The sequence below is a fragment of the Camellia sinensis genome, chromosome 13, assembly GCF_055761805.1.
Source record: "Camellia sinensis isolate YWXY chromosome 13, ASM5576180v1, whole genome shotgun sequence".
Lineage (NCBI taxonomy): Eukaryota > Viridiplantae > Streptophyta > Magnoliopsida > Ericales > Theaceae > Camellia > Camellia sinensis.
In genome coordinates, this window is record NC_138973.1 from 86,990,713 (window position 1) to 87,008,030 (window position 17,318).

General features: G+C 33.5%; 1 protein-coding gene across 1 annotated transcript; it reads right to left on the bottom strand.

The window, feature by feature from the left end:
* Positions 1-6,212: 6,212 nt before the first annotated feature.
* On the bottom strand, positions 6,213-7,887 carry LOC114276641 (protein BIG GRAIN 1-like A). Its single transcript, XM_028218437.2, has one exon. The coding sequence runs from the start codon at positions 7,517-7,519 to the stop codon at positions 6,329-6,331; it is 1,191 nt and encodes a 396-aa protein (XP_028074238.2). The 5' UTR covers positions 7,520-7,887; the 3' UTR covers positions 6,213-6,328.
* Between the last annotated feature and the right edge of the window lie 9,431 nt (positions 7,888-17,318).

Below are 17,318 nucleotides of genomic sequence, written 5' to 3' on the forward strand. Positions count from 1 at the left end.
TATTATTTTATATAAGAAAAAGATTATGGTACATATTTTTTAATTATTGTGTATCATATACATCTTATAATTAAAAAAAAAATTATATAATTTCATACTTTTCTGAGTCATATAATAGAAAAAAAGAAGTCATAATCAATAACTATATAAGGCATAACTAAATATCTCAAAATAATATTATAATTAAAAAAAAATTAATCGTAGCTAAAAAAATTAATATAACTAAAAGTACATAAGATAAATGTGTCTTATAAAATTCACCTTTATATAATTATATATTTATTCTTAACAATTGTAGATTTGACAGTATGATGATTGTCTAAGATGTGAGTCATCATATTAATAAGAACATATAAGTTAGAAAGTGGTAGATTTAATTCAAGAATTTGCCAACAACATAACATGTTCAAATCTTGGAGTAATCCATATGTGAACCTAATGACTTCTTGTGGGTGAGAAACCAAAAGCAGTTGTCTACTTTCTCTTTCTTTATTTGTATTCACATATTAGTTCATATATTGCTTTGTCAATTCTTGATGTGAATGCAACTTCAAATATTTTCACTTAAATTTTGAGACATGTTATATAGACCCATTTTTTACTTCATTTTCTTATCATAAAATTTAAAGATAAATGAAACATTCATGTTTAGTGGTAAAAAAATTTAATAAAGAAGTTTATAGTCTAGATTCTTGCATAATTTAATAATTTTAAACATTTTACGAAGTATTATATAAAATGATGTGACAATGAATTTTATATGATTTTGGTCTTTTTAATTTTTATTTTTGTCAATCAATTCCATAATGGATGAGAAATAAACAATATAAATATCAAATTCCTGAATTGTTATATAGAATGATGTGACAATAAATTTTATATTATTTGTCTATCAATCCTATATTGGATGGAAAATAAACAACACAAATATCAACCCTCTCTTTACAAGAATTGAATCCATAATCTTACATCATAAAGTGATATTAAACAATTACTAAAATGTCCTGCTTCAACTATGATTTATAGTAGCAAATTTTTAAATTTTCAATAAATAATTATAAACAAGTCAAATCATTCTTAGGGGTCTTTTGGCAAGCTGGTTAAAAGCTAGCTTTTAGCTTTTAATCTATTTTGAGTCACATTACTTTTCACATTTTTTACGTACAAAAAGAGAAAAAAAGTCAAAAAAAAAAAAGGTTAAAAAGTCAATTTTTAACCAACTTTCTAAATCACCCCTTATATAACATTACCCTTATATGTTTTCTCTACCTTGTCACTTTGCAATGCACAAATTAATGTTTCTACTCTTAAAATGGCCTATTTTGAATAGTCAGTTAAAAATTAACATTTTAATTTTTTAAAAGATATGTATAAAAATTAAATATAAAAATAATATCATTCAAAAAAAAATTCAATAAATCAATAAACGGAATTTTAACCATGTCTAACACCAAAATGTAGACTTCTTTTAGTTGTGGTGGGTGGGTCCAAAGAAAAGCAAGAGATTGGATAGACTCGTGCACTCCAATGAGGCTTGCATGTTGAGATTCTCATTCTCCCATCAACAATGATTCATCCCACTAAAAACATCATTACTAATAGCACTAATGCATTAAAAAAGTAAAAAAAAAAAAAAAAAATACAACTCCAAGACCAAAACATCACATCATTAATGACGGGACCCACTGCCACCTAATTAGTGGGAGTACTAATTAGTGCTCCCAAGCATTTTTCCGCTTCCGTTATTAAAATATCAAACAAAATTCCCACACTATGAAGGGTGTGAATAAGGGTTGGCGCCTTTGGCCTGCTCTTCAAAAGCTGCTTACTAAAAGCCAAATCAAATTATTTATGCTTCACCTTCAAGGCATATACACCCTCATTATTAGCTTATTTAATAATTCGTTATCTAATTTTAAATAAAAAAAATTAAAAACAAATAAATCAATTATAAAATAGAAAATAGTTTTTTTAAATAAAGTGAGTTTTATTTTTATTTTATTTTTTATTGTGAGTTTGTGTTTGATTTTATAACTAATTTATGTACCGATAGAAAAATTGTATTCACACCCTTGGTTTAACTTTTCACATTCACTCTTTTTAGTCACCCACAAATATTAGAGGCTAAAAGAGAAACGTTACTCTAACAATAACATAATAATTTAGGAGAATTTTATTATATACAAACTCTTATAGGGGTGGTCATTATCGGGCAGGGTCAGCACTACCTAATAAAAAATTTTGTGTCTATCCAAGCACACCTAACCCGAACATGGGGCCTATATAATCAAGTCAAGTTCAACTCTAAATAAATTATAATTCTCAAACTCGTTCATTGGGCCATATACATAAGCTATAAAAAAAATTAAACATCATGATACTTGTTGTTTATTCATAAATAGACAAAGGCCTATACAGCAACTAACCATTAAAGATTTAATGCCATATTAATTAAAACATTAGAAGTTTTTTTTTAAACCAAACACGCCCATAATTCCAAAAGTTAAAAGTTTTTTAACCTAAATTGTTAGTAACGCATCAAACTTATAAAAAATAAATAAATAAAAATCATAATTTAAACTTCAAATTTCTTCAAATATTTTTTTGTAAATGTCTTAACCAAAACAGTGATCACTTGAATATTTTACAAATCACATGACTAACAATAAAATGGTATATATAATATATGTTATATAAATTCATTAATTTAATTAAATATGGGTTAGGCCGAAAATATATTTCCCAAACCCAGTCCATTAATTAATCGAGCTGAAAATATCAACTCAGCCTAGTTCTATGGGCTAAAATAATATTCTCAAGCCTTTAAAAACGTAAGATTGGACTAGGTGAGCCAATGGGGTGATGCCCACCCTACCCCCATACTATATGCATCCTTAGTTACGTTATTTTCTTTTTTAATTATGATCAATTTTCTTCTTTAGTTATAACATTATTTTGAGATATTTAGTTATGATTTTTTTGTGTTTGATTATGATTTTTTTTTTTAAATTATGACTCAAAAAGTATAGAATTATGTCTTCTTCTTCTATAATTGTAAGGTACATATGGGTATGTACCATAGTCTTTCCCAATAATCTAGCATACTTGTCCTAATATATTCTAACCAAACCAAACCAAACCAAATCAAGCATTAAATCCCATCAAGTGGGATCAATTATATGAATCATTATTCTTCACTTGACTCTATATAAGGTCATTTTGTTAGTTAAATTAAAAAAATTCATATATCTATTTACTATACTAGCCCACATCAATATATGTTTACCTATTCCCCTAACACTTTCATCTATCGTCACGGCATCGTATCTCTTCATCACTGTCTCTGTTGGTCTCTGTTGTATATGATCAAATCATCTCAATTTATTCTCTCTCAACTTATATTCTACCGTACTACTCTTATCCATTCTCGAATATATTCATTCTTAATTCTATCATTTCTAATATTGTCACACATCTACTTTAATGTTCACAAAATCTTGATAACACTACAAGAAAATACACTTTTGGCGACTAAAAAATTAGTCGCCAAAAGTATTGATTTTAGTAGCCAAAACACTTTGCCGACTAAATATTTTGGTCGCTGGCTTTGTCGAGGATACATCGTCGCCGAAGGTATTAGCGACTAAATGTTTTTTAGTAGCCAAAAGTAGTACAAAATACCGACTAACGTTTTAGTAGGCAAAAGTAACGGGTATTAGCGACGAAAAGAGTCTTAGTCGCTGATAACTAACATTAGTGACTAACATATTAGTCGCCCAAACGGTACATTAATTCGTTTAACTCACATCTTTAGCTACTAAATTTTTTGTCGCAAAATGAAATTATACGGCGACAAAATCAAATTTTAGTAGCCTAAAATGGTAACAAACAGCGACTAAAGATAAATTTGGTCGCCAATAAGACTATATGGCGACTAAAATAATTTAGTAGCTAAAAGATTCAATTAATGCCGACTAAATCAGGTCTTTAGTCGCACAATCTAATGTTTTTGGCGACTAAAATTAGTTTGGTCGCCAATTTTAGTCGCCAAACATGCATTTTCTTGTAGTGTAACCAAACCAAACCAAACCACCCTCTTAAAAAAAAAAAATTACATAACTTTTTGATAACTCAATATTCAAATCAATTTATACGCAACACAACTAATATTAAAATCTTGACATTTAGTATTTTGGAAAGTTAGTAAAAAGTTACTTTTTTAATTTTTAGTGATTTTTTGACTTTTTTGTGTTAAAAAAATTAACTTTTCTGTGACTTTTTTATATGAAAAAATTAAAAAGTCAAAAAATTAATTTTTTTTTTAAGCTTCCAAAACACCACCAAGAACATCCAGTAATCTCTCGAACTAAGGGTTATTTTGGGAATATGGTTATAATCAGTTTTTTAATTAAAAACTGCTTATAAGAGCATCTCCAACGGTTTAGTATTTTTTTCACCAAATTTGAGTAAAAAATGGCTCATTTTATCAATCTGATATCAGTTACTCCAACGGTACATTAAAAAAAAGAATCATCCCGTGGGTCAACTGGTCGGTCGACCGGTAAGGCAAAATTTTTTTTTTTTTTTACCTTTTTGAACTATTTGAACCTACCTAACCGTTGGTTCAAATTTTTTTAAACCGTTTGAACCAGTAATTTGAACCATTTGAACCAATTCGTAGGCCAATTGTTGAACCATTTGCATGAGCTGGTCGACCGGTTGGTCAACCAGGTGGTCGACTATCATGTGTTAAATTTTCACAAATTTCTGCTTTAACGACTATGCACAGTGAATTGGTGAAAGGACCAACCCGTCCTCAGTTTGGTAAAACGTTTGATATTTTCTCAATTTGATACTGTTTTGGTGCAACTGTTGGAGCACAAAAAGTAACTTTTTTTTTTATCAAATTTGAATTTGATGTTAGATTTAGTAAACCATTGGAAATGACCTAAGCAACTTTTTTGTGAAAGAGAAAATAAATTATAATTCGAGAAGTGAATTATAATCCACTTTCTAAAAGGGACTAAAGAGACTCAAACTCGGACCTTAGATATTAAATCGTTTTAAAAAAAGGGTCGTGCTAGGGAGCTCGAATCTGAGCTCCCCCGAATGCCCCGAATTCCATTTTTTTTTTTTTTCAGCAGTAGGAAGAAGAAGACGGAGGGGGAGGGGGAGGGGGACTGTAGGGGGCCTAAAAAATGGGCTGGAGGCGGAGGCGGGGGCGGGGGCGGGGGCACGACGATCGGCGATGGCAGAGGCAACGAGCAGAGGCATGGCGATCGGCGACGGAGGCGAAGGCGCGGCGATCGACGACGGCGACGGCGACCTCTTTCTCTCCCTCTCCCTCTCCCTCTCCTCCCCCTCCCCTGCAGGTCGAACGAAAATGGCAAAAAAAAAAAAAAAAAAAAAACCTAATACCTAAAACGACGTCATTTTAAACATTAAGGGATTAAGGAGTTCATTTTCAAGCCCTCAAACAGTATTCTTAAAAAAAATGGTACATGATTGTCTCAAATACATGTCACAACTTAATTGAGGAAAAACAAGGACAAACCATGTACTGTGGGAAAGTTTTCAATTTTAAGTTTTCAAACAGCTTTAAATGATGTGTCCATATCATTGAACAACAAAGAACAATTACACATTCGTTTGTTACAAGTTAAAATGTAATTTTTTTAATTAAAATAATTATAAAAAATAAAATAAAATTTTAAATTTAATAAAATAAATTATCATATTTAAATCATAATTATTTTATTTATTTTTTAATAAAAATTTAAAAAACTTAAAAATTTATCACAAACGAAACTTTTAATCCTTGAATTAAAATAGTCAAAAAATTCACCCACGTCCAAACGAATTATAAGAAACAATTTCAAACAAAGAAAGCTAAATATATTTTTTTTCATTTTCTAATAAAAAATTGTAAGAAAAAATACTTGAATTATACGACCATAACAATATTAAAATTAAAAACTATATTGGTAATTTTATTGTGAACAAATTTTTTAATAAATTATATTTTTGAATAAAATTTTTATTGAATCCTGTTTCCACACAAATCAGCCTCTCACCATAATGTCTGTTAATAATTGTTATTTTGTATAGCACCACTAGTCTTTGTTCTCCTCTTCCTCCCAAATTTATATTTCAAAGGCAGTGAAGTGAGAAAGATTAAAAATAATAATTAATAAAATCCAAATCTAGAAGACTTTTGAGATGAAGAAAATGATTAATCGTTATCTGCATCTTCCACATGACGACATCAACAATTACACAGAGAAGAGAAACTCAGCTGAGCAACAACAGCCATAGAAACCTTTTTGAACTAGCGAATTAAACCCTTGGCAATGGCGAGATGATGATGATGTGTTTTCAGACTCGTCGTTCCGTACACCGGAAGCTCTTCTCTGTACGCTCCAACCCCAATCGCACCAATGTTGTCCAGCTCAAACAGATCAGAGCTCGCACAACTCATACAGTCATCTTCATCTTCCTCCTCATCATCAATATCATCCTGAAAATCTCTCAATTTATATGCATTTTTGTTCTTCATCGTTGTAGTCTCGGAGATTTTTCCAAGAACTGGTGTTGGCATGAGACTCGGATCGTCTCCGTAGATGCATTTGTGTCCGCAAGGACGAGAATCTTCGTCGACGATGACTGTGACAGGGTAGAATCTAACAGACCTCTTCGATTTGGATCTTGAAGAAGGAGGTTTGCTCAAGCAAGATGATCTTGAAAACGAAGAAGACAACGAACAAGTCGTCGTATCCTTCACCGACCTTGATCTCCGCACTGAACTCGAATCCTCCATCATCATCGCTGCTTCACGCTTCGCAGCATTCTTCACATTCCTCGAATTGAAGATCGAGTTGAGGAAATTCGTGATCCGACGGCCTGGAGAGATCGGCTGCTTCACCTTCTTCAGATCGCCGTAGATCTTCAGAGCTTTCGATTTCGTCCTCGTAAGCCTCCCTTCGCGCTTCGGCGTTTGCTCGAACTCCGACCTAACCGAACCACCACAACCACCACCACAGCTCCGAACTTGTTTCGGCCTCTGCACTGTAAAACTCGCCGATTTGGATCGTTCTCTGTAACCGGACTCTGTTTCGGAAGACGAAAACACGCCTCCGCAGCTAGAATCGGAGGAGCTCGAAGTCGAATTGTACATTCTAGAACTTCGAGTAACTTCAGTTCGAGTTCGAGTTCGATTCTCACTCTCCATCCATTTCTCGATCATGATAGCTCGCCGGAGACTTTCCTCGTCGTCAAGAAGAGCATTGTTTCGCTTGACTAAGTTAGCATTGTTACTACTCCTCTGTTTCTTCGTCCTGGTGGCGGTTGTGTCTCTGTAGAGAACCGCCTCTTCGCCGGCTTCTTGTTCTTCTTCGCATTTGGAGTCGTCGATGGAGCGGTAAATGGCGTCGAGGAGAGACGAAGAAAACGAGGGCGTTTTTCTCCGGTGTTGATGGTGTTGTCGGTCTTCTTCGCGCTGCGATCTCTCCCAAGCGTTCATTTTCGTTGGTGAAGGACTTGATGTGTCTCTATCTGTCGTGTGTGGGTTTTAATGCGTGATCGATTGTCGTTGTTGAGAAGATCGATAGAGAGAGAGCATTCAAGAGGAATTGAATGGGGAAAGCGAAATCATGTGAAGGAATGGTCAGACTAGAAATGGAATGTGTAAATGTAATAGGAGAGAGAGAGAGGGGGAAAGCCAAATTACACGGCTTGGATGTTGGGAGGAAAAAGGAGAAGTGACTGGACTGTGTTTTGTGTTGATGGAGAGAGAGAAAGGAGTGTTTGTTTGTAGTTTGATGTAGATATAGCAAGAAATCGGTGTTGTTTGTAGTTTGATGTAATTATAGCAAGAAATCGGTGATTATTTAGTAATTTGGGAATATAAATACGTGATATTTTATAATATTATAATTGATAAAAAAAAGATAAATAAGTGATGTATTATATTAAGTAAATAAAAAAATATAAGAAGACATATTAAATAATGATAAAGGGTAGTTTGAGATAATTTAAATAAGTGTATTTTTTGACTTTTTATAAAATATGAGTTGGGTATAAATTAAATTTGAAGTGATATAATAAAAAGATAATATTACTTAAATAAATTGATATGATTTAAATAAAATAATAATTTTTTGATTTTTTAATTTTTTAATTTTTTAATTTTTTTTTAATTAAAGAACACTTCAAACAAGACCTAAATATTTTATAATTTGCCGGAAGAAGACACTGTTAGTTTGGGTAGAGTTGGGTAGTGTGTCTGGGCCTGGGTGGGTGTGGACTTTAAAGGGGCATCCCGCGCGTGCGTGTGATCTGTAAAATCGAATACGGGGTCCTCCCTGCCACTTGCCAGTGATCATTAATTTACCCAATTAATTCATATGATATATTTTTTTTTTTATTCTATTTCTTCCGTCTTAATTTATTTGTTGGCTATAAACAATTTAAAAGAAATTATTAGTAAATCTTAAATTAGGGAATGATGATCTATTTAATTTTGTTTTTTCTTTTATGAATTATTTGATCCTATTTAATTGGTAAGAAATATTTTTCTTGATTTGGCATATGAGCGGAGTCTACACATTTATCCTTGTAATAATTTTGGTAGATTTTTTTACTCATTTGTGTGTAATGATTGAGATGGTAATGTTTTATATTTCTATTTTTGTGTGTTTGATTTTTGTAGAGTAATATACGGTGGATGATTTTCAATTACTTATGTTGTTTTCTTCTTTAACATCGATACGATTAACATTACAATTTTACTACCACAAATATTATTAACATTCTATATCACCACCAACAAATTATGTTAGTACTGCTCGCATATCATAAACTACTAATACATAATGCATCATTACACTAACCGAACATGCACACATATTACACTATTAATTGTTGCACGGCGTGCGTTACATGACAACCCCAAATTACATTTCAATAAATATAGAAGGACGGCGATACATACCTTCATTTCTCATTGTCATTCTTACTCAACACCAACTTCACGATCGGATGACCTCTTCACGGCTAAAACCGATGTTAAATGTATTAATCCTCGCCGTCGAAAATCCTCCTCCGCCCCAATTTTTACACCGTTTGTGAATTGATGCTACGCTTGACAAACGTCCTTAGGGTTTGGTCAATGTTAGGGATCCTAATTCACAAATGTGTGGGGTTTGGGTTTGTTAAATCGACATCGGAAACTAGCGATTCCCATTTACATTGCACCAAAAACCATGTCGGTGTTGATCAATGTTACAAATATCCATAGAATCTTTCTAAACATGTAATTTGAAATTCAATTAATAATATTTAAAAGAAACCCCAAATGTGTAATTTCCATATAAGCAAACTACCAGATTTACCCCCTTATTATTCCACAACTCCCCATACTTATTAGTATCCTTTTCTGTCAATCACACTATAATAAGACTTATTGGTATGCACAAATAAGCACAGGACTAAATAGTTCATAAGTTCTCATCTTAGAATTTATTGGTACATCACCCAAAAATTTAACTTATTAACTTATTAAGAAGATATATAGTTATTATATTTTCATTTAAATTTTGAAATATTTTTTAAATTATTGTTCTACTATTTAAATTTTACAATGTGCTTATAAAGATTTTATAAAGGGTAACTTTAGAAATTTAACAAAATTTAATATTCTATAATAGAAAGTGAATAAATATTTTGGAACAGATGAAAACAAAAAGGTGAACCAAAAAATAGGGTAGAGCGAATAATAATTTCTATTATTTTGAATATTAGATATATTAAATCCTAATTATTATTTTGAAGATATTTTATGAATAATTTTATCTTTATAAATATTTTTTTAACTGTTAGCAACTTGGTAACCTGAACATTCACATTAAATAAATATGGCAATGTGAAGGTTCACATTGGTATTGTGAATGTTCACATCATAAAACATTCATATTGTCAATGTAAACATTAATATTTTAGTAATTATGTCACCCATAAGATTTATTGAAACATAAGAAAATAATTTAGACTACGTGGAATATAAGTAGGTGAAGACAAATTTATAAATAAATACACCATATCAAAATAATCAGAGAAAATTTAATAATAATACTAAAAAACTCAAGATTTAATCTTTTATAACAAAATAAATCTTCAATTTTTAATTTAGTCAATTTAAATCTTGATTTTTTACTATATTTGTTTTCAATTTAAATTATTTGTCAATTTTTGTTATTTAAAATTAACAAAACATGATGTTTTAGTCATTAAATTCATAGAAAAAAATAATATTTTAGATATTTTATGTATATTTATATTAAGTTTAATGATTAAAATATTTTTTTGATATAAAAAAATAGTTGAAATTAAAAATAAATCAAAAAAATATATTAAATTAATAAAATTAAAAATTTAATATTTATATTGTCACTATGGTCATATTTCCTGTAACAACCCCATTTCGTAGCTCGAAATGGCGTGGGTCGAAAGGCCCGAATTACTTTGCACACCCACCCCTTTTCTTTGTACACCCACCCTCCCTCTGTTCATCCCCTCCCTCTGGAAAACTCACACACACACACACACAGCTCCGTTCATCCCCTCCCTTTGGTGTCATATTTTTTTTTTTTTTTAAGAAGAAGTAGAAAATCAGAGGAGAAGGGGGAGGAGGAGAAGGAGAGAGGATGAGGATGAGGAGGAGGAAGGAGGAGAAGGACTGGAGGGGGCCCAATTATTAGGGTTGGAGGCGGAGGCGGGAGACGGAGGCACGATCGGGGCGGAGGTGACGAGCTGCGAGCTGCGACGGCGGGCGGAGGCGACGAATGAGCTGCGAGCTGCGACGAGGACGGCGGGCGGAGGCGGCGGAGGCGACGAGCTCCTCGCGGCGGAGACACTGGCCCTTCCTCTCCTCTCTCTTTCTCCCTCTCTCCTCCTCTTCCCCTCTGTTCTCCTGTGTTCAACGAAGTTCAACGAAGAAGAAAAAGAAAATCGTAAAACAACGTGATTTTCAAATTTCGGGCCATTCGACCCTCACCCATTTCGAGCTACCACCTATGTTTCTTTCCTGTAATTATTGAGTATAAGAGTTAAAAGAATAGTCAACTAAACTAATCCAGTTAATAAAATCTATTAGGTAGGACATGCCCATTTCTTATTATTTACTCATACCAAATTTAAGTTTTGGTATTAATGTTCAAAATTTATGTCTACTCTTTCACCCAATTTTGTTAAAAAATGAGTTTTACTCTATTTTAAACCCAAATTAAGGGGAAACAAATTCACCCAAATTTCTAAAAACAATTGAGAAAATTATTAAAAAAATTCAATCTAAAAAGGGTATAATACACTAGGTCCAATGGAAATTTTTTATTGTTGAGAGGTTCACCTTTTGTGAAATAATTTAATGAGAAATCTTTTTGTTGTTTTGGAAGATATTTTATTTTCAATTTTAGCACATATCTATTTGTTTAATTTTTTTGACTATTTTATCTATTTATTTTTTTGACTATTTGTTCAATTTTTTTTCTCTTTTTTGTTCAAATATTTATTCAAATGTTATTATTTGTTCAATATTTTCTCTTATCTGTTTAAATCTATCTGTCCAAATTTTGTTATCTATTCTTTTTTTTTTTGCCTGAATTATTAGTTGATTTTTATCTATTCAAATCTTTGTTATTGAAATACACCAAACCACTATATGTTCAAATTTTGAACATATCTGTTTAACAATAACAAATTTTTTTGAACTTACCTCAACCTATCTGTTGAAATATCTGTGTCATTTTGAACATATTGGAGTCATTTTTTTAACAGATCTGCATCACAAGAGGTCCTATCTGTCATATTTTCAACAATATATATACAACCAAACAATGATTTAAGGTTTGATAAAAAAAAAATAATCTGAGGTCCAACAATCCAAACAATCAAAATTTAACAATCTAGATCCAACAATAACAAGAGAATAAAAAAAAATTAAATCTCAGCCTTCAAACCAATCTAAAAAAATAATAATAATAATCCAAACGATCCAAAAAAAAAATCCAAATCTAACAATCCCAATAATCGAGGTATTTCAACCTCTTTTTTTCCTCAATCTCAGTTTTCAAACCAATTTTAAAAATAAATAAATAAATAAATAAAAATCTCAACCTTCAAAGAATCAAACAAATAATAACCACATTAGTTGGATCTAGATTCCAGATCTAACCAACCTTCCTCCATTGTTGGATCTGGATTCCAAATCTAAGGTCACAATGAAACAAAGAGAGAACAGATAACCAAAGGAGAAAGTGAGAGAGAGTTGAGGAAGGTGTCGATAGCAGGGGTGATAGCGACAGCAGCAAAGGCGGTGACGCCGACAAAAAAGAAAACCAACATAGGAGGAGTTGGAAATTCGGTAAGAAAGAGATGGATAGCAGAGGGGAGTATACCGAATGGATTCCAAAGGAATGAAGGAAGGCAAAGGTGACGATGAAGGTGACGGCAACAAAAAGGAGTCGAAGCGGTGGCGCGTGAGCTCGATTGTCACTAGGGTTTTGATGATTCATGTCACCGTTGGGATATAATAGAGCATTTGAAAAGATAGATCTAAGAGGATCTCAAAGAATTAGAGGGGATGATGAAACGGCGGAAAGAGAGGATCTCAGATAATCGAATTTCAGTGATGATGGTTGTTGTTGGTGATAATTACAAACGTAACACTAGAAAATACAAATAATAAAAATTACAATAACTATTGTAAGGGCTGAGGCGCGAAAAATTCGCTCTCTTTAAGGAGATTTAAGCCCTCTATGGTTAGGCAAAGCCTCACACCGGTGCAGCAGAAAAACCCTACTTGTCCACCTCTAGGATACAACAGCCTGACTAAGTTATATGGTTCACCAATACAGCACAATTGGTTAAACCTAAAGCTTCATCACATACACCTTTTTTTATTTGCCTGATAATGTCACACAAACATAATAAAACAACAAATACTCATTCTATTTTCCAAGATAAGAAGTTAGCTCAATTTATAGGAGAAGAAAACTTGGTGGGCAAGTTGGAGGATTCTTGGAGGAAAAGTATAGGAAGTTGCTTGGAGGATTCTTGGAGGAAAAGTGGAAAAGTATAGGAAGTTGCTTGGAAAATTGGAGGATTCTTGGAGAAAAAATGGAAAAGTATAGGAAGTTGCTTGGAAGATTTTTAGAGGAAAAGTATAGGAAGTTGTTTGAAGGATTCTTGGTCACCAAGAAAAAAGGATTAACTTGGAGGAAAAGAAAAGAAAACTTGGAGGGAAAAAAAAGAAATCAAACATATAACACATTATAATATTAAAATATTTGCTAACATTCCCCCACCTATTTTAATATTGTAGGTAACAAAATCTGAGATTATTTGGCAAATAAGGATATTATGCATCATGGTAGGTGTACTCTGCATTGAACCTCTATTAGTGAAACAATAATATCTACTCCAGAGCCAATAGTATGCTCAGCATTGAACTATGACTGCTTAAGGGAAATAAATATTTATTGCACACACATAATATTCCAGGTGATCGCATAAGGTTTAAGAGCAGCACATTACGGCCTTGTGCGATTTCAAGATTCATCAGTGTGTTTGAGAATTAGCCCAAATCTCATAAGTAGCGGCCCCATTACCACACTCACATAGGTGAATTCTGTTAAGGGTGCTCCTGTAACTATGACACCCCACTCAATAAGAGCTACAGAAATTGATTAAGAGCTTCTTTTTTTTTAATAACTCAACCTCTACAACGTTACAGGATAAATGCACTTACATCATAGGGATGGGTAAAAAGTAATTTAGTGCATTTCTTACGGCCATCATATGATCGTTCTTCTTATTAAACCCAGTTACAGGATCTCTGGTCCCTGGGTTGAGTATCCTCATACATGGCTCTTGCTATATTCAATGGGCTTCAACCTCATCCTCCTCGATGTATTACAGACTCTATCTCTTGGTAAGGCCTTAGTTAATAGATCTGCAAGATTATCACTAGATTTAATATAATCCACATTTATGATGCCATTATTCATATAAGATCTCACAGTATTGTGTTTTCTTCTGATAGGTCTGGATTTACCGTTATAATAACGATTATTAACTTGACCAATTGCTGCGGTGCTACCATAATGAATCAATATAGGTGGAATCGGTTTTTCCCAACTAGAGATTTCATATAACAAATCTCTCAACCAATTTGCTTCTTCACTAGTTGTAACTAAAGCAATAAGCTCAGCCTCCATTGTTGAATTAGCAATAATGGTTTATTTTTTCGATTTCCAACTTATAGCACCACCCCCCAATGTAAATAAGTAACCAGTGGTTGATAATGAATCACCTAACAAGGTATTCCAATCGGCATCACTGTAATCTTCAAGTACTGCAGGATACTTATTATAAAACAAGCCATATTTTATGGTATCAGATTAATATTTCATAATCCGCTCAACGGCTAGCCAGCGATCATTGTCAAGCTTGCTAGTAAACCTGCTAAGTACTCCAACTGCATAGGCAATGTCAGGTTTAGTATAATCAGTCGCATAACGCAAGCTACCAATCATACTAACATATTCCATTTGATTAATTAAATCCTCATCATTTTCAACAGGAAATAAACGCACACGAGGATCAAAAGGAGTAAGAACATGCTTGCACTTATAAAAATTTATATTTTCTCAAAATTTTCTTAACATAATGCAATTAATCAAAAAATATACCATCACAGGTTTTGGTAATTTTCATTCCCAAAATATAATTAGCCTCACCAAGATCTTTCATATCAAAATGGCTACTAAGTATATTTTTAGTTTCCACGATGATATGAAAATTAGAGCCAAATATAAGTAAATCATCCACATAGGGGCTAATAATGACATGTGAATTTTCTTCAGATTTATAGTAGATGCATTTAACACATTTATTCGTTTTACAACCATTCTCAATCATGTAGGAATCAAATTTCTCATGCCACTGTTTAACGGCCTGTTTTGAGCGATGTAGGGATTTAACTAGTTTGCACACTTTGCTTTCTTGACTGGGTTCCACAAAACCCTCACGTTAATCCATATAGATTTCTTCACCGAGGTCTTCATTTAAAAAGGTTGTTTTAACATCCATTTGATGAATTCTTAAATCATGAATTGCAGCCACTGCAATTAATAATCTAATAGATGTAACTCTAGTAACTAGAGAAAATATATTTAAAAAGTCAAGATCTACTTGTTATTTAAAACCTTTTACAACAAGCCTTACTATATATTTATCAATATTCCTATCCGATTTAAAGTTTTTCCTCAAAACCCATTTACAGCCAATAGTTTTACAACCTGGTGGTAAATCTACTAATATCCAAGTTTTACTAGATAATTATTGTACGAGCACGAAATAATCTTCTCGTATAATCCTGTTGATAAAGTTTGCACTCCTCCAAACATCGTCACTTTACTACCTAAAAACACAAACGTGAGCTAGTCGGTGGGTGTGTACCGAAAATCTCTCCGATGCCTAAGTCAGCAAAATAGGAAATAGACACAAAAGCTCTATATATTTGAGAGTAAGAATTGTGATACCTCTACATTGGTCATGCCATGAGCTTTTATAGATTCCTCCTGGTATAATCCTAGTAGGACTCCAACTCTCTTTAGTAGAGTCCTCATAGAAATCACTTTCCCAAGGATAATGCCTATCCTGATAGCATCCTGCTCACTGCCAACCAAGTGAGATGGTTGCAACTCTTACCTCGGCTGGTACCACACCTAACCGAGCTTAGACTAAAGTAGCCCCGTGGTAGTCCTCGCTACGAGATGGCGCCCTGCAGAGCTACCCCTAGCTCGGTCCTACATCTTACAAAAACCATAGTTCTCTACGGGATTTTAGCCTGAGATAGCTAGGTCAGGCATCTAGCGGCCCATCTCTGACTGACCTGATGCCTAGATGATCCAGGACCGTGTTACAGAAACATTCACCCTAGCCTGCAGTCCGGCCCAACGTCTAAGGAAAAATGTACTTAGCTCGGTAAAGACTATTCAAATAAATTACCCTCTCAATTGCCCCTTAATTCCATCTGTAAAACATGATTGGCATTATTGACTTTCAATTGAGCTATTCAAGTCCGACCGAGCTGAAATAATGATTTTTGCCAAGCTAAAACCTGCTCGGCTTCCTGAAATTGCGCCGGTCATACAACCATTCATTCCATATGTCTGATATCTCGTCCTTACTAGGACACGTGGCATGTGTCAATTGCGCCCTCGTACTTTACCAGTCGTTTCACGCTGTCCAAAAATTCAAAAAAACCCTGCCTTTTTACCTTCATCATACAAAACTCATACCACTTCGAACCGTAACCTCTATTGTTCATCTTCTCTCTAGAAAAACCTCTCGCACTCTTCGCTCCAAATCCTCACATTCTACGCTCAAATCTCAATCCAAGCATTCAAATCGCCTGTCTTGCTTGTCTCAATTGCAAAGGCTCTTTCTGTTGCTTGGTTTCTGATTTCGTGCCCAAAATCCGTAAGTTCCTCATGTCATTTTCTCTTTTTCATTGATGTACTTCTGTTTATTATTTTCTAAAGAATAACAACTCAACACCAGATATGCCGAAAGAATAGCATGTTAATCACCAAATATGTGTTCAAAGACTGAACCAACATTAAGCACCTTGAAACTCCACATACATACTTGGAAACATATTAACTGGGACTAAACTCAGTCTAGAACAATGTTTTTGATCCAAAATCATATTGTAACCGAAATAAAAACCTATTCACGACTTTAGGCTCAGTTTTAACCGGAATAGAGATCCCTTGCTAACCAAACCGAGCTAAGATGCTGCCCCTGCTCCTTAACCGAATTGAATATACCCCGATTCTTTGAACTCGCTTCTAGAACTGAACCATTTTTATTCCCAATTGTCCCTTAGTCGAACAAAAAGCCCAGTACATGCCCACATTTTGCCAAGCTAGACTTGATTAGTTTTAACTTGTTATTTAGCCTGGTTTATGACTTGGGCATAACCCCTTTCTATTTCCACTTTGCAGACTTGACTAGGTTGGCTAGGCACACCCTTGCACTTTGTCCCTGGGCGGCTTTGCTCGACCGAGCCAACCAAGGTCACATCAGCGCTATGCTAGGCAGCCGCGTACACTTAACATAGCAAGTTTTTAAGCTAATGGGCAAATACCGATTTCTGGTGGCTTACTAGCTCTGCCTTATCCTACCGACCTTCTTTGCCGAGATCTTTATCTCGACTAAAGAATGAAAAAAGTATTGGTCAAACCTGCCAACCTTCT